The sequence below is a fragment of the Meriones unguiculatus genome, chromosome 10, assembly GCF_030254825.1.
Source record: "Meriones unguiculatus strain TT.TT164.6M chromosome 10, Bangor_MerUng_6.1, whole genome shotgun sequence".
NCBI lineage: Eukaryota > Metazoa > Chordata > Mammalia > Rodentia > Muridae > Meriones > Meriones unguiculatus.
The window spans coordinates 89842901-89867147 of record NC_083358.1 but is presented as its reverse complement, the minus strand read 5'-3'; the positions used below and the strand labels follow the sequence as shown (position 1 = coordinate 89867147).

General features: G+C 39.4%; 1 protein-coding gene across 1 annotated transcript in view; it reads right to left on the bottom strand.

The window, feature by feature from the left end:
* Positions 1–7919: 7919 nt before the first annotated feature.
* The window catches only part of Slc30a7 (solute carrier family 30 member 7), a 69908-nt gene continuing 53580 nt past the window's right edge, over positions 7920–24247 (bottom strand). Inside the window, exons 9-11 of the mRNA XM_021642703.2 lie at positions 23205–23295; positions 20839–20988; positions 7920–13622 (exon numbers count right to left, since the gene is read on the bottom strand). Coding sequence (XP_021498378.1) covers positions 13575–13622; positions 20839–20988; positions 23205–23295 — 289 coding nt within the window. The 3' untranslated portion in view covers positions 7920–13574. The remainder of the gene's footprint in view (positions 13623–20838; positions 20989–23204; positions 23296–24247) is intronic.

Below are 24247 nucleotides of genomic sequence, written 5' to 3'. Positions count from 1 at the left end.
GAGAAAGAGGATAGCCAGTGATGTTAGTCATCACACATGCACACATGTATACATATACACATTAACTATACACTTCCCAATTTAAAAGGCTCATTTGGTTAATAACCATAAAATGGTATACTTCTGTTGGTCTGGAATAAAAGTACCTTCGTTTCACACTAGTGTGTTAGTTCAGGTCATGAGTATTTCCATAGCCTAATCAACTTGACCGTTTTGCTCAGTATATTCATGAATATTTGTTGAAATGTTTTCTTGCTGGGCACAGTGGCACACACCTGTAATTCTAGCACTCAGGGAGGCAGAAGCAGGTAGACCTCTGAATTTAAGGCCAGCCTGGTCTACAGAGTGAGTCCGGGACAGCCAAGGCCACGTGCAGAGACCCCGTCTCTGGTATTATATATGTGTTAGCTAGAAACTATTTTGACATTTCATTTGGGATGAAGTATTTTAATAGGTAAAAACATCCTATTTTTAGACTGCTGTGCACACAAGAGGAAAGAAACAAGTACCTTAAGTCTTTCTTCAGAGGTGTTAAACCAAACATTTAAAAGTTTGAAAATAAAGGACTTGTAAGTTTGGTACTTGAATAGCTCACACTCCCTTCTCTTGTAAACTCTGTTACAGTGTGTGATTGTTTTTCAGAAGACACTGGGGAGTCACAGAGCAGGCTGAGAAGTGTCCCTATATGGCGTTTCCTGTTGAGGCATTCCCAGATCTCAGTTCACCCAAGGTGATGTCATAGTGGCATGAGGTGGTTGGTGGGTGGAACTGTGGGCTCCAACTCGAGCTCAGAACTGGAAGTTAAGATGCCAGGTCTTCTGATCTGCGTGTCCTAAACTCTCAGCTCTCAGCTAACTCCTTATTTTGTGTATGTGTAGGAAGATGCAAGAATCCAGGTGAAAAGCCAGGCCAGGGGCCTAAAGAAACAGACACAGCTCTCCATTGTGAGAGAGGATGGTGTGAAGTTTGAATTCTGGCAAGTAGAAAGGCTTGAAAAATTTGTGGGCTTTCTATCAGAAGCCCAGGATGGCCAGGTACTAGGAAAGACTAGGGTTGAGACTAAAGTATTAAGACAAAACGTTTCATATAATGTGAAGTTAGGCCTCCACAGGATGAAGGTGATAAGCAAGTAGTCTATTAGAACAAAGTTTAAGATGGTTCAGAGTATGGTGTCAAAAATTAGCATACTGTCAACAATGGCTATAGAACACAATATGAGGTGTGGCTTTTTACCAGAAAGGAAGAATGCTGGGTAATAGACATTGACATGCCTACACTTTGGGGTCAGTGGATCTAAAAGAGCAGCATGTTAGAACTGTGTGTGGATGAAAGACAAAGGTTATTGTAATGAATTAATATAATGAGTAATATCCAGGAGATGGAAATAATAACAAAAACAAATTAGGCAAAGTACAGAGGAAGAAAAATTGTCTAACCAAAGGAAGAAGACTAAAGGGAGAAAATCAATCAGTTTTATAATGCCGTGGGGACAGTGTCAAGTTTAAGATTTCTATACTTTCTGTGAAGAAGAGCGACTGTGTGTGCAGGCATGCGTGTGGCAGTGCTTGTTTGGAGGTGAGAGGACAGCCTGTTAAGTGGATTGGTGGACTTGAACTCAAGATTGTTAGGTTTCGCAGCGAGCGCTTATGCTGAGCCATCTCAATAACTCCAGTATCAAACAGTTTTAAAAAGCATGTAGGTAGATCAGAGAGAGAGACAAAGGGAGCAGAAAAACGGAAGAGACAGCCAAAGTGTCCTTACATTTAGTAAACATCAATACATTGATCCAGTATACTCAAGCGAAATAAGTAGGAAACCCATACCTGCCAGTTAAAACTGATAAAAGCTGAAGTTACTTGGAAAAGCCAGCAAGAGTGCTTGTAGATGGGCGCTCACCAACTGTAATTTGAAGTTGAAATTTAAGCTTATGTATTTATTTTCAATTTGGCAAATCTGTATTTTTAATCTCAGTATAAATTAACTGTAAAATGAAAACTCTTCACAATGTAAAGAGAGATGATCAGTGTTGGAGTCTACTGTCCTGAAATTCTAATAAATATATATATATATATATATATATATATATATATACACACACACATTCTATATATTCTATGTATATATACTTTCTAATGTATCTATATATTTGGTGTTTATTTACTAGTTTTTTTTAAAGATTTATTTCTTTATTATGTGTACAATGTTTTGTCTGTATGTAGATCTGCATGCCAGAAGAGGGCACCAGATCTCATTATAGATGGTTGTGAGCCACCATGTGGTTGCTGGGAATTTAACTCATGACCTCTGGAAGAGCAGCCAGTGCTCTTAACCTCTGAGCCATCTCTCCAGCCCCTATTTACTAGTTTTTAAGCTCTGTAATGGTTTTTGTTGTCTTCGATTTTGGTCTTGATTTGCTTTTGATTTTGCACTACTGGGGAAGTGGATGTTTGATCCCACAGCCTTGGCTTTTTTTTTTTTTTTTTTTTTTTTTTTTTGTATATGCTAGGCAAGTATTTTCCCATGCTGTTCCACCTTACCTAGTTTTAAGTATAAAAATTATGATACAGTGAAAACTATGATAGACTCCTTATAGTCTTGATATACAACAGTTTCATCATCAAAAATGATTATCTTTGTTCATTTACCCTCTACCCCAACTATAATTCCATGAAGCCATTGATCTGTTCTTTTTTTCAATAGTTTTCCTTTTTGAGAATGTGAAAAAAACAAAAAGACATGGCTTCCATATAACCATGGTGGTCCTGAGATTCATGCAAACTGTTCAGGTATTAAGAGTATATTCCTTTTTACTGGCTAGTAGTATTCTCTTACGTGTCAAGACTGCAGTTTGTTTAGTCAGTGATCATCTAAGGGATATTTAAGTTGTACATTCTACTCTTTAGTAATAACGAGAATTGTTAAAGCATCCACATACAGGCATTTGTGTAGTTCTAGAAGAGACATTCAGGAATGGGATTTCTAGTTTGTAGCGTAGGAGTACATTTACTTCTGTAAGAAACTGCCTGTTGACTGGCCTAGCAAGATATGTTTGTGGGTGCAATAGTGGCATGAATGTTATAGGGATAAACAACCACTTTCTAATTGGATTTAAAGCCTGTTCCATAGGAGGAAATTCTTGTCTTATACCAGGGCTGGGAAGCTCAGACATTCCGTGAGTGAAGCTACTGCTGTTTTTTTCTAAATAGATATAGTATCAAAATGCATTCTAAATAGTTATTTCTACATCCACAGACAAATGTAACTCTCAATTCTCATCAGATAAAAGTTCTTGTGTAGTGCATGGTTGATTCATCAACCATGAATTATTGATGGTTATGGACTACTAGGGGAGAGAGACTCAATTTTATTTAGGGATGTAGTCCCTGGTGGGTTGTCTGTACTCCCAGTGTGGATGACATACCCATGTGTCTATGAGCAGTACAAACTGGGCAATGGGTGATTAAAAAAAAATACGACAAGTCAGGAAGGATATATGGGGAATATGCACAAGGAGTTGATGGTAGGTAGTGACAGTCAAATGTGATCAAATACATTGTATGCACATATGAAATTCTGAAAAAAATAATACATTTTTAATTGTTTTTGATAGTCAATATTGATTATCAGCCATGCTCTTTTAGGTTTGTCTGGATGGATATTCACATAAGGTCCAGTGAGGAGAGAAGCCCTACTTTGAATATGAGCAGTACCATAGATTTCAGCTCAGGACCAAACAAAAAGGGGAAAAGGAAAACAATAGATACCTAAGATACCTAAACTAGAATTTTCCTTTCTCTTTCTCTAATCCACCAAGATGTGAGCAACCAGCCTCATGCTGCCACAGACAAGGAGCTGGTTCTGCCACAGTGCCACACACACTGTGATGGACTGTCTCCCCTGAATTGTAAACCTTGTATTGCATTTGCTAGTGATGACAAGTTACTTAACACAGCCCAGAGGCTTCCCCAAACACTGCTAGCTGAAGACTAGACATAAGCTTGCTTATTTAAAAGATGTTAATTTGCCACCTCAGATCACAGATTCTAGTAAAATGCAACTTAAACTCAAGTCCTGTGTGCCCATTAGTCTTTGTTGAGACAGACAGCACAGTGTCACAACCTCTTGAGGCCTTTTTTTTTTTTTTTTTTTTTAAGTTTTGGGTCAAATCTTAAAAAGAAGTAGTGTACTTCCTTTAACTTCTTCAAAATTTGTTTTCTAGCTTCTTTGTTTTTTACATATGTGATAGCATGACCTTATTGGTACTGGCAGTGATGCTTGTGAGATTTTGATTGAAATTCCATATGTTGTGGATATTTTGGGGTTTATCACATTTAGGATATAATATAATCTTGAATCTATACATTTATGTCAGCAAATGTGTGTTTATGTCAGCCATTCTTCAAATACTTTTTTACACTGAATGCTTTACACTCTTTTGATCTCTGATGAATCAAATAATAGGATTAGTAGACATTTCTTTTTCCCCAAGTCTCTGAGCTCTGTTCTGTTTCTGTTGTTTTATTCTTAAAATGTTTTGTGTGTTCTGAGTGGGTTATTTTCTCAATCTTCAAGGTTATTGCTTTTTCCATACTGCTATTGAGTTCATTTATATGCTTTTAAAATTTTGTCTACTGTCCTAAATTTCCACTTTTAAAAGATTATTTTTTTATGTGTATGTGGGTACAACTGTAAATTGTATGTAGCAGACTACAGGGGACAGAAAAAGATGTTGGATCCCCTGGAACTGGAGTTGCAGACCACGGTGAGGCCATCACATGGGAACCAGTCCTGGGTCCTTTGTAAGAACGGTAGCTCTTTACCACGGAGCCATCTCCACAGCCCTCATCTCCAGTTTCTTACACACAGTTGTGAGGTTACGCATTTTTATAGTGGCTACATCAAGGTCTTTATTAGGTTACTCCAATGTTGATGTTGTTGCAGTGCTTGGTCAACTCATCTGGAATTCAGCTTGGATAGTCTGAAAATAATCTATAAGGTCCCAAGTCTTCTAAAATTCTATGGTGAAGTCAGCCTTTCTGCTCTCCTAAGCCAGCAGTGTGATGAAGGGCAGGGTGTAACTGCTAGTCTGTCTTGGCTTTACACTGATCAGAGATGTGGGTCTGGCCCTGCATAGTTTTTTCTACTCAGTCAGGAACTTGGGGGTTTGGGGTAGGGCTTTTTAGTTTGCTTAGTAGGATCACCATCAAAGCATTAATAGTTTGAAGGTGATTCTTGGGTTCACAAAGCTATTTTCATGGTTCTCCTGGGTTTCTGTGCCCCTCACTCTTGCCCCTTCCTCACAGTTCTCAGCCGGGCTCTCTTTCCCCATTCATCCTCTGGCCAGGAACCTGGTGTTCTAATTTCTTTTTATTCCATACTTTCCTGAGTGGGACTGCATCCTCCCCCATGTGGAAAGGAAAGAGAAATTTGTTATTTTTGAAGCCATAGCTTTTCCAGTCTGAAAATCTGCCCTCTCCACAAGACGATGCTTCTGGTGGTTTCCGTAGCCGCTGGCCAGTCACCAGAGTATGGCCTCTGACAAGTCTCCTCAAGCTAACAGGACTGCAGATGCACTCGCTTTGCCTTTTGGAGTCTTCCTAAGCCAACATGACCTTTATACCAATTACTACTCAAGGGGAAGTAGCATGACGTAGAGAATTCCTGTAAAGTTGAACACCGGTGATCTAACTCACTGCCTAGGGTGACGACAAGGTGAAGCCATCAGATAGTCCCTGTTTTACTTAAAACTTTAGATGATCGCATTTCCAGAAGTTAGAAAATGGTGACGCTGTAATTAGAATTGCCATGAAACTTTATCTATGCTTACATGGAAATATGAATATGCTTAATATAAATATGTTCATAAAGTGTTACATGTTCAAAGATAATATTCCTTGCCAAATTCAGGAATTACCTTTTTGAATGTTTTTAGTTTTGTGTTGCTTTATTTTTAATCTTTTAGGTTTAGCAATAGCTGGCCTACAAACAAAAAATAAGGTTCACCTTACTAGTTTATACAGTACTGCTTTCAAAGATTTAAATTCATAATTCTTTTTATGTTAGGTGTCTGTATGTATGTGTGGTATATGCACACATGTGGAAGCCAGCAGAGGATACTGGCTTATTCCTTTGAGACAGTCTGTCATGAAACATGAAGCTAGGTTGGTGGTTAGTGAGCTACAGTGACTCTTCTCTGTGCTGGGGTATAGGCACCAGTGTGGCCATGGCAAAGGTTTTGGGTGAATCCTGTGATCCGAACTCACAACATTATGTTTGCTCAGTAAACCTTCTATCTGCGAAGCCATCTCTCTGGCTAGCCCCCCCCCCCCCCAGTAATTTGATTGCCTACTGTGCTGGGCTATATGAATTTTAGTTGTACCTCATCAGGCTCCTAGATATAGTTGAATTGTCTATTAAAGTTGGTGACACAGGCAAGCATCAACTACATGGTAGACTTAAATATGTTACTTATTTTAACACCTGTGATTGTTTTCTTGCAAGTTTACCACATGCATGTAGTACCCATGTAGCCCAGAAGAGGGCACCAGAACATGGATCCTTTGGAAGAGCAGCCACTCTTAGCCACTGGTAGATTTTTTTTTCTTTTGAAAGCTTGGAGGTAGGGCTACATTGAGCTGACAGTGTTCAAAAGAACCATCAAAGTGCTGTTAATTTTCCATTTTTCCTTGAAATAGAATGCAAAATAGTAAATTGCTGCCATTCTGTTTACAGCTGTTGTATGCTTGCTGAGAAGGCTGTGGTAACTGTTCACAGGCCATGGTAGAGGCTAATTCTAGGTAACAGCAAAAGCAGACATTCCCCAACAGATGCTCCAGACTTCATCAGTCAAGGTACAGTGCACAGCAGGGCCAGCAAGGTGAGCAGAAGCAGGCAGAGCAAGCGAAAGGCCAGCCTGTCGATTCTTCACCTTCCCTGCTAAGATGCCAGCTCTTTCTGTGAGGGGTGGAAACAGACCTGATAGAGCTGGGCCCAGACGAGGCAGGAAGATGAGTTCTCAAACCTGACTCTGCTCTCAGTCAAGTCCTGGAATCCAGTAGTATTCCTGGAATGGGAAAGGAGAATTCCAAAAATTTCAAAGGAAGAGAAGGACTTTGTGATAGGAGGCTGAGGAAGTAGAAATAGCCATGTTTCAATTCCAAGGATTCTATAAGGAATTCTGAATAAAACAGTCACTCAGAAGCAATTTGGATGGTAAAATTTTATCTCTGTTCTGACTTTGTATGATGGGAGTTCAGATGTGAGCATGACACATGTCACTGATGGCTGTTACAGAACTCTGACGAAACAAGTGAAGCCAGAGTGCTAGGAGCTATAGAGTCAGACACTTCCACTCTGAGAATCCAAGAGGACACAGGACAGGAAGGACTGTCCCTAGAGGACAGGAAGGACTGACAGCCAAGAGGCTGGCCTGATAAGATTCCCTTTGACAAGATGGCATAAGATTTTTCTGAAAGGAAAAAAAAAAAAAAAAACAACTTAAAAATTATCTAGAAACAATGTCTTAATTTGTAGCCCTAGCACTCTGAAGAAACTATTTCACTTGGACTGGCTTCAGAGACCCACTTGGATGATGAGATCAAAAATGTATACCATCACACCTGGCAGAAGTTATTTTTAAAGCAAATCACTGACAAGGGGGAGAGCTTTAGAAGGGTCATGTAGGATGGTGTTGAGATGTGTGGTCAGCTTCCTGTCTGTTGAGAATACCCAAACAGTGAGGTAGGCACAACCCAGCACTAGGGAAACTTCAACAAAGAACACTAAAGGGACTTGAGCTAAAGGAAGAGCATGCAGGAAGAGGCTCTGGGCAGTGTGAAGACACGTTAGCATCTCGTCCCTCCCGTAGATTCTGCAGGTGTTCCTCCCGGGCTATCCAACTCAGAGACATGACTCAGGAAGAATTGTAAACAGAAGTTTAATTGAAAACAAGATTTCAATGCAGCTGTATATGATCATTTTGAAACACATGGCAGTTAAACAAAATGCATATGTGAATGTGTGCAAGTAGAAAGATTGTGGATGTGTTGTAGTGCACTTGGGCAAGTGGTAATCGACCACTGTAGCATTTTCAAGCCATCCTAGTCTTTAAATGTGACATTCCTACCTAGCCTGTATGTAAACATTTTTAGAAACAGTTTGATGTGTCATCTTCACAAAAAGAGATCAACCCCAAATCCAGAATTGGCTATATGTTTACAACCATTAATGGAAGGGAAGTGAATCGTGCATGTGTCCATGAGTAAGGGATCAGGAAACTTTTCCTTCACATTATATCTAAATTAGGTGAGAACATATAAAAAAATTTAAAGGGAACCGACAAAAAAGGTAAGTGTATATTCTAGGGACATTTAAACCACTCAATTACAATTTAAATTGCTCAATTACAAGCACCTTCAAGAATACCTCTGAGAGTTTTGGATGACAAAATATTTGGGGAGAGTAGATAGTCTTTAAAGCAAAATGACAATTCACCCAAACACAGGAGGTAACACCATCCCCTATGGGGCTGTGTACGCAGTCCAGAAGGTCACATCACAGTCTCAAGTTTTGCCAAATCCCCAACAACATGGAAGGTGGGAACCAAAGTCTGAGCAGCTGACTGCCTGGGGAAAGAGGCAGAATGCATGGAAACCAGCCTATACAAAATCCCAGAAGTGCCGAAGTGTGTCCTGCGTGAGGTCGGCTTCTGTCTGTATGTGCTACCATCTACCAAGAGTTACTGGTAACTAAACATTTCATGAGCATGTAAGCAGAAACCCACTGAGTTGGGGGGGAGGGTAATAAAAGCACAAATATTTTTTTTATGCTTTCTAACATCATGATCAAAATTAGAAATTCATGTTCAAAGCAGTGGTGAAAGCTCAGGCTTCTGTTTATGAATAGCTATCTTCTGTTGAAAAGGTTTAAGTAATATGCAGTGTTGTAAATCAGAGACTATACTCAGTCCTTCTGAAAACTGATCTGTGCTTCTTGGCAGACGATTCCCCAATGATGTTCTTGAGGGCATCATTCAAGAGAATGATGTTCTCTTCTTCATGCTGGCACAGAGGACACTATCCTTAGTGTCAGTCAGTCACCGAGCAGTTTAGTTTCTAACTAAACTCTCTCCTATTGGTTTTTAAATGGACTTAAGGAGTTCTAGTGCCTCTCCCCACAGCATGAGTTTGGATCCGTGGCCAAGTTACAAAGCAAACATCTTAGAGCACAGAAGAAAAAGGCTGGAGGCAGTTTGTAAATACTCCCATAGCAACGGCACCACGAGTGTTCATTCATTTTCCAGGAGTCTACCCAGAACAGCTATAGCTTCTTGGATCTTGGAAGTGTTGCTGACTGGCTTGTAAAACCGCAGTCATCAGAAAAGACTGAATTGCTGCTGTACTACAGACTCACCAGATTCCTTCCTCATGCTATGAGAATCATGAGCTAGATTTCAAGTTAATAAAATCACGCAAAATTCTCTTCATAAAAACGTGAGAAAAATGAGAAAAGCCACTAAGTGCTGGGATATATACTTAGCACAGGATATCAACCTTGTTTTCTGTGTTATCTACAGTTAGGAAATGGCTGAATATAAACCAAAGAGGAGCACATCAAAAAAGCCCCACCCATTAGGCCTTTCAATCGAGCTACACCTCTGCTACCTTTCTGCAAACAATCCTTGATGCACAAGTTTTCACTGTCTCCAGTCGATGCTGGAGACCGTTAAGGTGACCTCTGGGAATCCTATCTTGAGAGTCTTTCATGAAACTTTTAATGAATGTTTTTCAGAGAATTAACCGACCTCCAAGATTCTTATGAATTGGAAAATAATGTTTCAAAACTGGTGACTTTTTGTAGAAAAAAAAAATACTTATATTGGCCAAGGTAATGCATTTACGAAGACTCAAAAGCAGTGGCCTAATATCTGTAGTTCTGATTAAGATTTCAAACTTTACCTGACTGAAGCAAAAGATGTGTTCCACATATTTACTTTGTAAGCTCTGGGAATTTTAAAAGTGAAAACACTCTCCAGTGACTGAAAAAGAGTGTGCAGGTAGGGTGAAATGGTATGACCTGTGAACCAGCCTGGTGTCTAAAAGGAACCAGTTTACAGCATCTGAGCAAAATTAGGAAAGGAAGGAACCCAGCATTAAGCTGGACTGAGCACTGGGCAATTAATAAAAATTTACTCACAAAAGTATCTATTGTACTTTTTTTTTCTTTTTTCAAGTCAAGAGCTGGTTTTGGAAAAATAAAAAAATAATGTAATCTATTCCACAAGTATTACGGAAATAATCTAAACTTCTTAATTATATATGAAAACAGACAACATTCCATTTATAAAGTGCCTTAATGAACCAAAATTAGAGGTCAGAGTTCTTTATTTACAAGCCATATTTGTCATATTTACAGAATGGCAACGTCACACGGGAGCAGCACAGTACAGTGTAAAGAACTCTCGACTGGGTGATCACATTTGAGCCTTGGCTTTGCCACCACTTACCCCTGTAATCTTAAGGAAATGACAGCTTTTCTGGACCTCTGGTTTCTCATCTGCAAATGAGAGGTAGAAGCAGACTGTACCCAGCACAGTCTTTGCTTAGGTGTGAAATTCTACAGCAAGTAATGCCTTACTCTTAAATCCCAGCATTCTATACCAGCTTGGTTCCCATATTCCCATCTGTTAAAACACAAGAGTTCTGATGAACTACATTGTGGGTTAGTGATTTGGCTGCTTTGTAGAGGCACACAGAAGTCAGAGTATTTTGGTTACTGGTACATATGTGTAGGCTTTGAAGACTCTAGATGAAGGGAATCACAATGTCACCTGCTGCCATGCTCTTATGCCTCCTCCAGAGAAGAGGGTGGGTGACAGTAAAGGAACAATAACCCACATATGACTAGAGACTGTCCTTCAGAAAGACATACAGGGGGTTTTCAAAATGAGAAAGTTGGATTCAGGTTCTTCATCAAGTAAGACAATCAGTCTTTAAAAATACACCTAGTTGGGGATGTTTATCTGGCAAAGTAAACTTTCCCTAAAAAATGTAAGCTTGTTATTCAGAAAAACAAACAAAAAACTTTGGTTATTTATAGTTTGGCAAATTTACACACAGACTGGCTTTTTTTTTTTTTTGGTAAGAATATTAGCTAATGTTAGGAGCATTTGAAATTTATTTTATTACTATAACCAGGTAGTATTTCTTAGTGAAGCTACCTGTTAGTAATACATCTGTATCAAGAACACTAAAAGACAAGCATTTTTCTATGAAGAGTTGTTTCTGTTCACATACAGGTATACCAGTGTTTAATTAAAAATGTCAATGTCAGCCTGATAAATGTTATGCACGCTTAGAACAAACTGCAAAATTAGTTTCACATCAAACATATTCTATGCTTTGACAAAGGAAACAGCAACATTCACGGATATGTGCACTGAGGGTCTAGCTAAACAGAATGACACATTTTGATAAAAACTTGGAACTAAGGGCCCAGTGGAAAGCAGATTTGGTAAATCTCAAACAGCACTGTTGACTCCATATGTGCAATGTCAACAGTCACCAGGAATAGCGTGTAAATCTAGACCTGCCATTTTCAGCAGTATCCCCTACAGGTTATCCTGGGGACCTCAACTACTCAGAATGGAAATCTAGACCTGCAATTTCCAGCAGTATCCCCCAACCTACAGGTTATCCTGGGGGACCTCAACTACTCAGAATGGAAATGAAAAAGAGGTACAGTAAGAGGACATTTCCATTTGTACATTCCCTCCTGAGAGACTACAGCATTTATTTCAGCCAAACACAATCTACTGCAGGGATTCTTCACTTTAGAAGTGCCTGGCAGAAAGCAAATAGGCTTTGAAATTACAACGTGATTTACCAAATGGGTACCATGGACATTGTGTGGCATTCTGCTGCAGAAAAATACTGCATCTTCTAATGCACAACAGTTTGTAAATTGTAGGTCAGAAGTAGGAGAAAAGGTACTCGAGAACTCAGGGAAAACAACAGTAAATTCTGCCACCTTACTGATAAAGTGCCTATCATTGATCTATACTCTTTATATTTTTGCCTTGAAAGGTTTTTAAATTTTTGCTAGCAACATCAATTTATTTAAACTAAAGAAAATATTTGTTGGGATAAATGAAGTACAATGGGAAAATGTTCACTCAAATAGCATATCTTCAGAAAACATCAAGAATACTTACTTGAGTGTTAAGCACCTGTCATCTCAAATTGCAATTTATGTATAATTTAAGACAGGGTCTCTCTATGTAGCCTTGGCTGTTCTGGAACTCACTACATACATCAGGCTGGCCTTGAACTCACAGAGATCTCTTGCCTCTGCCCCTCGAGTGCTGGGATTAAAAGTGTGCATCATCATGTCCATCACAGTTTTACTTTTCACATACTCAAGACTAGAAAATCAACTATTTGTAAGACACCCATGTTAAAAAATTCACATCATCACACTCGTTCTGTATTGACAGTAGTTCATACTCAGTCAAAACGCTGCCCTACAATTCCTCGAAGTCATTTGTATTTGTGCAAGCAAAAACCAGGAAAACAAACTGTACTACTTGGCACCTAAAGAGTATGAAGATGTAAAACAACCCTGTCACAATTATTTCTTCCATCCCTATGGTGCTTTTTCTCATCATTAATAGAATCCATAAAAATGGCAAGGAAAGCTACTGGAAAATTTATCACAGACAGGTGAATGCTTTTGTAGAAATCTGTAATGTAGCAGATATTTTAGCTCTAAGTAAGTTTTTCTAATGTATTTGCACTTTTGAAAACAGCCTACAAAGTAACTTAATGTGTCACTGGATTTTCTCATAAAGCAAAATAATGTCATTTTTCACAAGACAAGAAATTTAATATATTTAAATCTATGCTGGAAATACACAAAGACAATTATATAGGTTACTAGCAAGTCTTATTTTATACAAATTACAGAATATCCATTTAAAAAAAAAAACACATACATATGACCTTTGATGGTACATTTCTATGCTGGCAAATATATTTCTGATACAAAGGCACTTTGAAAACCCAATATGGTTTGGTTGGTAAGTTTGCAAGTTACAAACAATTTACAAACGTATGATTACATGGAAGAATGTCAACAACTGTGACATTACATAGAGAACAGACTTCTTTTTGTAAAAACAACACTGGTCTTGTGGGAGTAAAAGCAGTGGTGTCCAGCAGCTTTAGTGAAGACATTCAGAGGATTGGAGGCCCACGGTCTGAATTTCTCACTGGCTGGGTAGGATGACAAGGATGGGCTGAAGGTGATCAGCAAGAACCACCCCCTCCAGGGGGTAGGAAAAGATAACCCAACACCCTAGAACAAACCCAGAAACCTTAGCGATCAGAATGGCTTGGAGGGAAAAGCACACAAGGCGACAGTCTGGGCTGTGATCTCCAGCACACGGCCGACTGTACCTGCACTGCTTGGGGCTTCCGAGCTGTAGTGGTGGCGTCTCTGGCTGAGAGCACTGGGTAGCACAATGCTTTGGATTGTACAGTACTGGAAAATTTTGGTCCTCAATTTCTTTTTACTGACTACATCGCTGCGAAGTCGATCTGTACATAAAGCTGCCTCACTCCAGCCTGAAAAGTTAGAAAAATGAGATCAAACCTATAAAACCTCCAACAAGTGAACATTCCAGAAAAGTGATCAGAAAGCAAGCAACAACTCATTTGTCTTTAAAAATTGAATTATTTTTGTCTTCTGCTTCTAAGAAATAGTCTATTTTCATTTTAAGTTGTCAAACCACTATAGAAAAAAAAATCCATGCCACTAGTCACAGGCCTGCCTCTGTGCTATTCGATGGCGTTGTCTACCTGTCGTCACTGTCAGGACGTGACAGGGTTAGTCAGCCACCACTGGGGCCAGTTTGCCACAGGCTAGTCTTCCTATGGCAACATATGCCCTTAACAATCACAACGAACAACTGCAGCCTTATTTTACATTCCAGTTCCTTCAGTTTGGGATATGATCCTGCTACTCAAGGACACTGCTCTCTAAATTTCCCCCCATTTTTTTCTACATATTAATTTTATTCTCTCAACTGGGTCATTTCTATTAGTATTCAAACATACTATAACTTCTATTGTAAAAAACCTCTTACATAACCCAATATCCCTTCTTGCCTGGTAGTCTCAATCTCTGCTCTCATGGATAAATAAAAGTCCCAAAACATGTTCATTATTCACTGTCTCTTATTCCTTTGCTCTTGCAGTCTTTCAACCCTAATTTTTTACTTTCTAGAACTGTCAAGCAACTTCCAAATTGCTCATACGCTCTATACCCAATTCTCAGTCCTGATTATCGGGAACAATGTATACATACACACGCACACACACACACACACACGTATACATATATTTCTATATATACATGTGTATATATATATACATAATACATATGTATATACATATGTATATTATATGTACATATATATACATGTGTATATATACACACACACATATATATATACACACATACATACATATTATCAATCTCCTAGTGCCAAACACTTTTCCCCTGTGATGCTTCCAGAGAATAGTCACTGGTCACTCACATGTCAAACTGTCAAGTCTCCTTCCCTGTTTCTTCTATCTTTGAGCAATAAACAATGACGGACCAAAAGGCTTGTCTCTCTACACTTGTTCTCTAATGATCTCCATAGCCAGGCTGTATGTATTCACAACTCCATGTTTGTATGTCTAGACTGGAACTTGCAACTACCTGACAGTTGTTTTAGAGGTATCTAAGAGGCAGCACAGGACCATCAAACCTGTTAACCTACCCTCAGTGCTGCTGCTTCTAAAGCTCTTTGTTTCTCACATTCAATACTCAACCTACTTGCAAAGCTTGGTGGCTTTCCCTCCAGAATAATTATCTAAACCCAGAACTTGGCCACTCTACAACATTGCCATCATTTTGAACCTACCACAATCAGCTCTTGTCTAGATTTTGTCAATGCCCCTTGCTTGGCTTTCACATTTCTGGTTATTCTCAGTATGATAACTAGAATAACAAGCATCCCTATTTGCCTCCCACCATCCAACAGCTGATCTCCCTTATTCCTTACAATGGCCACCATGCTGCTGAGGGATGTGGCTCCTGACTTCCAGTTTTATCTTACTGTCTACTCCTCCTCCCTTTTTTTATTCCCCTCACTGATACTGGTCCTCCCGTGAACTATGCTCCTTAAGATGGCCACAAGACATTCTCATCATACCCTACCCAGACAAGCCTCACTGATTTTACATCCACAAAATACATTCAGTTTTCAATACAAGTATTTATTTTTACATTTATTGTTTTCTAAGCAATAGCCTCTCACCTGAGCATACCAAAAAAAAAAAAAAAAAAAAAAAGAGGGAAAAAGGAAACATAAAAGAAGAAAACACCATTTGTCAGACAGAATGCCATAGAGAAAACACAAAGCTTGTTTAAGAGGAGGCAGGTACCTCACACAGCCCCGTCCTCCTCTCCTTTCACTCTTACCCAAACACCTGCCACTTTGTCAAGTCAATGTGTGACCGCTACACTCTGGAAGCACTCACACTGTCACTGAAGATCATAAAGCTTACTCAGTGTGTTTACTGTTTCTGTTCTCCCATTATAACGTAATCTCGCCAACAGGAACAGAGTTGTCTCCTCTGGCATTCCAGACTCCCAGAAGCTTCAGTAACATCTGGACATAGCAAGCCATCAATAAATACTACTGAATGCATGAACTAGCTTCAGTGGAATAAAAAACTAGACAGACCCTAGCTTGTTAGCACAGAAAACATGCTCTTTGCCTCCTCCCAAAAGCCTTTCCGTGGCAAGCTACAACTGTTGTTACTTAGCTTACACAAAAATGAACTTGTTCCTACATTGGCTGAAAGACTTTTTGGAGAAGAACTTAGAGTTTGTATTATCTTTACCTAGAAATAAAAACCAAAGTTCAGTTTTCCTCACTGCAAAACACTGTTGATAAAATCAGTACCACCAATTTGCAGAAGTTTTATGTACCATCCAATGCTTAACAAGCAGCTAATAAACAGTGCCTAGAGTAGGTATTGTTTAGATCAGTACTGAATGTATGAGAAAAAAATTTCACACACTAGAGAGGCAAGTATAAGCTTCGATTTACTCAGTCCAGATGGCCCTGGGATAATTGAGGAACTAACTATTCTGAAAAATTCTTATATGTATAATCTTAATAGAAAATAAAAATATTGCTTAAACATATTGTTTGATATTTTTTCTTTTTAAACAAAATTACTAATGAATACAAAATGGGCAAAACAGTTGGGTTCCTTTCATTGCCTGCTATTTTCATTACCTAATCTTAACATGGGGAACACAGTAATAAGAAATGAGTAGCCCAAGGCAATGAAGAGGAAAGAAAAACAAAGGAGCTAGATAAATTATTTTTGCATAATCATGAGTTAATTACTCAAACTGGTATCAGTCCCCAGAGGGGATAACAGCTTTCCACAAAAGCTCAGTCCAAAAGCAAAGATAAAGAAGTCATTTGCTGCATCCACTTGTCCCAGTGGGATGGGCAGCTTGGCTATCCAGTTCCTAGTGTCCATTTCAATTTCCTTCAACGTAAAGAGAAAACCAAATTTCCAGGAAACCTTCTGACAAGTGACCTACTGCCTGATACAAAGTGATCTAGAGTTAATTGCAGGAAAACATGACCACTCTCCCAGCAGTGTGCAGCTTCTAAGTTCACTGCCCCTGCCTCTACCCCAAAGTTAGCCTGGTGCTGCACGCTTGGAATATCTCCAAACAATATTTGTTTTTGAACAGAGGTTAAAGTTAGAGAAACAATCAGGAATATGACTACAGAAATTGTCGTTTTACTTGTATTCTCCATGGGCCAAAGCCATAGATATATTTTTGCTTGAATTTTTTACTAAACATGTCTTTATCCCTTTAAAATGCAAAAAGGAGGCTAGAGTGATGGCCAAAAGATTAAGAGCACTGGCTGCTCTTCCAGAGGACCCAGGTTTGATTCCCAGCACCCATATGGTAGCTCACAACTATCTGTAATTCCAGTCCCGGGGATCTCATGCCCTCTTGTGGTCTCTGCTAAAGGCACATGCGCAATGCATAGACATAAGTGCAGGCAAAACACCAAGACATAAAAAAAAAAAAATCTTTAGGGCTGGAGAGATAGCTCAGAGGTTAAGAGCACTGGCTGCTCTTCTTAAAGGTCCTTGGTTCAATTCCCAGCAACCACATGGTAGCTCATCTGGTGCCCTCTTCTGGCCTACAGGCAGGCAGACCACTGTATACATAATAAATAAATAAATCTTAAAAAACAAAAGAAAAAGAAAGAAAGAAAGAAAAATGGGCCACACATGGTGGACCATGCCTTAAAAAAAAAAAAATCATTAAAAGGGTAAAATGAAGTCACTCAAAAGTATCTTACTTTTCCATGAAAGATGCTACAGAATGAATAAAATGTTAATAAATGACTAAATTATAAGTCAGGAGTAACAATGTAACTGGTTATTGTGATACACCTGTTATCCCAGTGCTCCAGAAGCAGAGGTAGTAGCAGGAGGACTACAACCTTAAAACTACTCTAGCAACAGAGCAAGTTCAAGGCCAGCCTGGGCTACTTAGTGAGACACTGAGAAGAGCCAAGAGCTGAGGGTACAGCTCAGTGTTTACTTAGCACCCCAAGACAAAAATAAATAAATAAAAAGAAAGAAAACAGATCTGGTTTCTTGTTCAGTAAGTCACCCTGTGGAAATTAATACGTTAATTCCTGCCATAGTCCCTGTCACGTAACGGGCTGTCAGTGCCAGCACTGCTGCTGTCATTACTGTGTCCACTACTACCAACCAGTCAATGGACATTCACACCATATGATTTAATGCAAACCAGCAAACCTAGGGATACTTACAATCCCATGGCTGTCTCATTGGCCTCCTGAATTTTAGATACACGTGATAAAGAAAGATAAGAGAAAAATGGCTAAGAAAGCTTGCAGAACAGGCAAACAAAATCAATATGCATTAACATTAAAGCCCATTACAAAAAGGAAAAAAAGAGGTAAAAAAGGTTGAAAACCAGAAACCAATTTAGAGAAGGGAAGACAAGTCTTTCTTTTGTGCATATCACTCAAGTGGAGAACATAAACCTGATGAGGCTACTGGTCAGAGAAAGGGAGGATTATGAACACAGGAGACTGGAGGAGGCGGAGGGTTTCTGTAATTTAAAGACTCTGACTTGTGTTTGGGAGGCGGCTTTTTGAGTCCTTCCTGGATACAACTGTTCACTTCTATTTTGAGGTCAGAGAACAGAGCACAAAAGGCAGAAGCAGGAAGTTGGGGGCTCAGGATGCTGGGGGCTTAGGAAGTTAGGGCTCAGGACTTAACAGGCACAGTGGGGAATGATGGAAAATGAAGTAGGGGTTCTGCCAGGAGAGAATGTGTAGTAGGCTTGGCTGTCTTTTGTGCTTTGAGGAACCAAGGAAGAAAATGAACCTCAGGCATATTCTAGATCTTTCTTTGAACATATAAGACTCTTTTCTTCAAACATTATTTCTAACAAAACAAAGTATATTCAAAATTTAAGGCTGTGATTATAATTGTGAATATACCATTATTATAAAGTGATCTTGGCTGGTTTAAAACAAAAGCCATAGACCATTGAATTGCCTTCTAATCCAGAGCCTCACTTTCTGTTCTCTTTTTAAGTCAACACACACACACACACACACACACCTTTCTGTCCCCTAGCTATCAACTGATAATTGCTTTTGAAAATTAGTTTAGATGGATAGCGAGGAAGAATTTCACACTTGATTGCACTGAACTACTGTTCCCTAGGGGTCTGAGCACGGACGTGACTTGCCGCAGCTCCTTCCTCTACACCACACTTCTACACAGAAGCCCATTTCTTTGGTAGCTTAAGAGAAGTTGGTGACTCTTGAAAATGATAATAAATAGGATAACGTCCCATAGTTGTAAAATTACAGAGACCTAGCATTGGGCAACTAAATAGAAACTTACAATTCTCTGATTTCTGCTCCATTTGTTTTAATACAAGCTTTCACAGAAAACAAAACAAAACAAAAAGAAAAATTTCAATAACCAAACCCAATTTCTTACATTCCTACTCAGGGTCAGCTGTAAGAAAGACACTCACAGTTCAACAAACACACAGGGGAGACTCGCAGGAGGTCCTCCTTTAGAACCAACACTAGAAGCTTCCATACAAGAAAGCATCAGTGAGTTTAAAAAATGGATTTAGGTACTTTTCCATCTATTTATCTCGTGTGTGGGGTTTGGGAAAGGCAGCAGTCACTTCTCTCTTCCCATCAGAGGACAGTTCACCAGGCCTCCCAACAAGCCTTTACTGCTGAGAGAGCTCACTCATCATGATTTTCCCCCTCAAAGGAGCAGCAAACTGGGTTTCATTTTGGTGAGAGTTAGGAGTAAGATCTAACTTAAAATACAAAGTAACTTAAAAATTTATATTTCATGAAATGAAATTTATTACAGCGAGCCCTGACATTTACTCACGCTACAAGGACATGCATTGCTAGTGCAGATAAGGAAATAAATTATTTAAAATTCTTCTGGTATATGAGAACTAAAATTGAAAAAAGATTAAAAAAAAACTTTAAAATCATTAAGTGTAGGGATCAAAGCTGTTTTAGAGATGTGGCCCCACCCCTCCCAGGTTGGGTGGATTGAACACCCTCACAGCTAGAGCCTCAAAGGGAATACCTGGTAGCTACGAGGAATGAAATCAATTAGTCAGGACCTTCGCTGACAAAAAGAGGCTGAAAATATTCAAAGCCAAATGTAGTTTCTGAAACAGAAGAGGCAGCTGAAGGAACGTTCATATTCCCCCATTTCCAAAGGCCAGGTTTAGGTTCGGGAGGCCTCCCTTTGCTACTGCAAGCAGCAGGCCCAACAGACAGCTGCTACTAGCACAGTTCCCAAACTAGAAAACACTTTCCTCTTCACAAGGAAGCTGTGACTCAGTGACAAAGCTGGGAATGTGCAGGGTGCCCAGAGGCCCATAGAAATCCACTGTGAGGTTGAAGCACTAGGGGAGAAGACATAGGATAAAGGGGAGGACAGTGGCCTGGAGAAGGCAGAATACAGGTTACTGCCACGTTGTTCTCCTTTTGCTCCAGGATAAGAAGTCTTTAAACACAGTGCATAGGCCTCAGAGGCTTCATTATGAAAGCCATGATGACACACATTTACACAGACAGACACATTTATATACTGTGTCTGCTCAGAAAGCTGTTAAAATTCTGAACAGGTGGTACCAGCACAAAGGAGAGCGGGGTCTGAATTGCATCTAAGATTAGGATTATATAAATCCTAATAACATTAGATCTGTCCGTAATTCATTAATAAGGAACCTAGGCATGTATGTCTCTCATGAGGAGCTTGACTCTCTAATTCATACAAAGCCTTGACTCTAACTGGACTGCATATTATGCTTATGTCTGAAGATGTGAAGGAGAGAAAAAGATATGTACGCAGTGACACACATATCACAGAAAAGTAATTCTGCTTAGAGGAATGCTTAGACTCCAGCCAACAGTACTAACTAAAGTGGAAGGCCCTGGATCAATACCCAGCACTGAAAGTGGAAAAAAAACAACAAAAAAACCATCAAGGAAAATAAAGACCTTCTAAATTTTGACTCTGATTGGAAAACAATGTTTATTTTTCTTTTACTTTAGTAATTTCTATATTTTATGTGATTAAATAAAGGATTTTTATAGCTAAAAAGATACAGAAAAATGTAAGTTTCTTAGAAGAGGTTTGTAACGAGTCATACCTGAGTGAAAATATTATGTGTTTGGCTTAAGATCCACCTGGCATCAGCATCAGGGGCTACTATGAGCTTCAAGGTCCCAATGTAAACGTCAGAGCAGAGCGTCCAGAAGTGCTGTTCTTGCAAGCTGTACACTCCTTGTAACTGCTGCACCTGGAATATGGGGCAGATGTCAGCGCCAAGATCCAAGACAGTGCCCTCCCTCCTAAATACGATTATGCAGCAAGTCAGAAAGCTCGACTCGACCCCCTACTTAGAAAGAGATGTTCAGACAAATGCCTGTGGAGTAGTCATTATGTTCCAGGCAACACTGAAACACACTGGAAAGAGAACGAACAAACACTTATCAAAATCTGTCAAGATACCCAAGAGTACCTAGAGGGAAGTTCTAATTTCAACACATAGATCAGAGAAGTTAAGCACCGGCAAGCTACAGAGCTAGAAAAGGAATGATAAAGTGGGGCACAGAAATGACTGGGAGGAAATAAAAGATAGAAATCAATACATACTTAGAATGAGATAAGCTAGAGGGACATTTCTTCTATTAAAGATATGATTTTGAATATTGATGCAGAATGGACATAGTTTTGTAAACAGAGGAAATGCAGCAAAGAAAGCCTAAGAGTGAAATGACTGTTTTCTGCTCTTCTGATTTCACAGCCCCCTGAGCTCCTTTTCTGGCTCTGCTCTGTGGGTGAAATAGAGCCAAGAGACCAGAACATGTCTTCACCATATGCTGCCTCAATGCTTCAGACAGTCTCCCATCCTTACACCCCAACTTCCAAGATGCTAACCCAAGGCCTGGACAGGCTGGACAGCACTCTACCCCTGAGCTACTTCCCTGACCTGATTTGAAATCTTTTCAGTCCTAGTCAGTGCCCACAATTGCAGATGTGCTACTTAGCTGGCATTCTCCCTAAATGTCTGTCGAGTATTTCAAATTTAATATAAAATAAACAGAATCTTACTTTGGAATAACTTTCTGCTCTCAAACCCTTCCCACCCTAGTCTCAGCCTCGTAGACCAAGCTGTGAGACACGCTCCTTTCCCCTTTACTAATGCAATCCACCTCCAAAAATACACCGCAATGTAAATTTCCCTCCATCTTGCTGCCAATGACAGTAGTCTCAGGCAGCTTTTCCCAGAAGATGCTCTCCACATATGACAATTTTGTTAAAGCACAAGATTCATTACATTGCCGTTGCCCCAAAGCATTCCAGATGCTTCCCACTGAATGAGAGAACTCTGAGCCTCTTCGTATGACCAAGACCTCCTAACATCTGGCCTTGCCTTCTTTCCAACATTTCAGTCACTTTGCCCTTTATTTATCATGCTGCAGCCGCAAAACCTGTTTTCCTATTCTCCAAATACACTAAATTAGTTCCAGCCATAGCTGCCTCACATTAGTGGTTTTCTTTTTGCCTGGAACATTCTTCTTGAGGATTTGTATATGGCTGGACACTTCTGGTCATCAGGATTTCAGTTTCCTTGCTGAGTCTTGATATAGCCATCCACATTTACCATGTTCTTATTTCATTTTTCATCATGTGTATCACTGATGTTTTCTTACCATCAACATCATTTAACATTTACTTTATCCCCACTAGACTGTAAGCTCCATGAAAGCATAGTCTTGCTCTGTTCACCATCTGTCTCCAGCATTTTAGAAAAGACTGATACACAGTGGATGCCAAAAACAAACAAACAAACAAAAAAAAAAAACAAAATACAATGTAACAAACAAACAAAAAACATCCAGAAGACTAGAAAGATGGTTCAGGAAGTAAGAGCACTTGTTGCTTGTAATTTGAAGTTTCAAAAGCCCACATTAGACCCAGTGTGTGTCTGCATGTGAATGCTTATGCATGTGTCTGTCTGTCTCTGTCTCTCTTTCTGCCTGAGGTCAGGATGTAGATCTCAGCTACTGCTCAGGTACTGCTTAGGTACTGCTCATGCCTACCTGTGTACCACCATGCTCCCTGCTATAATGACAACAGACTAACCCTCTGAAACTGCAAGCAAGTTCCCAAATTAAATGCTTTCATTTGTAAGAGTTGCTTTGGTCACAGCATCTCTTTACAGCAGCAGAACACTGGCTAAGACAGGTGACTCTATATTATTTCACCTGTTACCCATATTCTGTACTTTGTAATAGCTCAATTTCTAGGTAAGTACAGTATATACATTTTCTTTAGTAAAGCTCAATATTTTCTAATGAATTTACTTGGGTTTATACAGATGATATTCATAGTCATCATGCAGTCTTGGAAGAAAGATCAAATTATATTCATATGCTACACATATTCATGAATGACGAAAACTCTAACAGTTTGGAAACAACATACAATCCCATGCTTTGCAAAACTTACCCTCTGATAGCACTGGGGAAGTATATTTTCCAACGAGGGAGGAGTTCTTTGCATTAATATTCCAATAGACTCTCTTAAAAGAGGAATAACACTAAAAGGGAAAAAAAACTTATTAAGCCACATTTTAACAATTCCTATTTGCAAAATGGTAATATACAGTTCTTTAAAGAATAGAATACAATTATTTAGAGTTTCAGGAAAAAGTAATCTACTAGTCTTTATTCTAAATTTCTCTTAGAATAAGTAAGCTATTAAAGAAACTGAAGAAAATGCATCCATTGTATCCAATGATTTATCTACAGTTTCTAAGACTGGTTATTTACCAGTCATAGATCTAAGAAGTGTGTGTGTGTGTGTGTGTGTGTGTGTGTGTGTGTGTTCTGTGTTGTGTGTATGTGTGTAAGTGTATATATATTCATGCACCTGTGCCTGTGGGCACCTAGGAGGTCTGGAAGAGGGCTTCAGGTACCCTGGGGCTGTCAGTTGTGAGTATCCAATGTCGGCGCTGGGAACTAAATTCTGGTCCTCTGTACCACTGAGCCCATCATCCCAGCCCTGTAAGTCATATTTTCATTATTTAAAATGTAGAGAAGCCCATTTTCTCCCACAGATGGTTGAGGGCACCTCTAGGAATGAAGCCCAAAGGTCACTATGTGTTGACACAGGAGAGCTTCACCCAACATTCGAATTACTGCTTTAGGTTATTTGGATGACTGTGTGAACACAAAATAAAAAGCACCACAATGGTAAGAGTGATGCTAGTGCAATAACCCCCTGATCTAGCTAGATGTAAAATTCACCTTGGAGCTAATTTTGCTTTCAGTTTTGACATAGTGAATCAGAATATCTAAGGAAGGTCCAGATGTCTACAGGTCTGCAAGGCTCTGCAGGTGTTTCCAGTAAGTCAGAGGGTGGGTGGCACTCTGCTTGACTGTTGACTATAGACCAAGGGCAAAGTCAGAAATAGCTTCACTGCCCTTAAAAACTGTAACACTGATTACTGTTAACTTTATGCAATCTCCAAATGTCAAATATAGAATTCT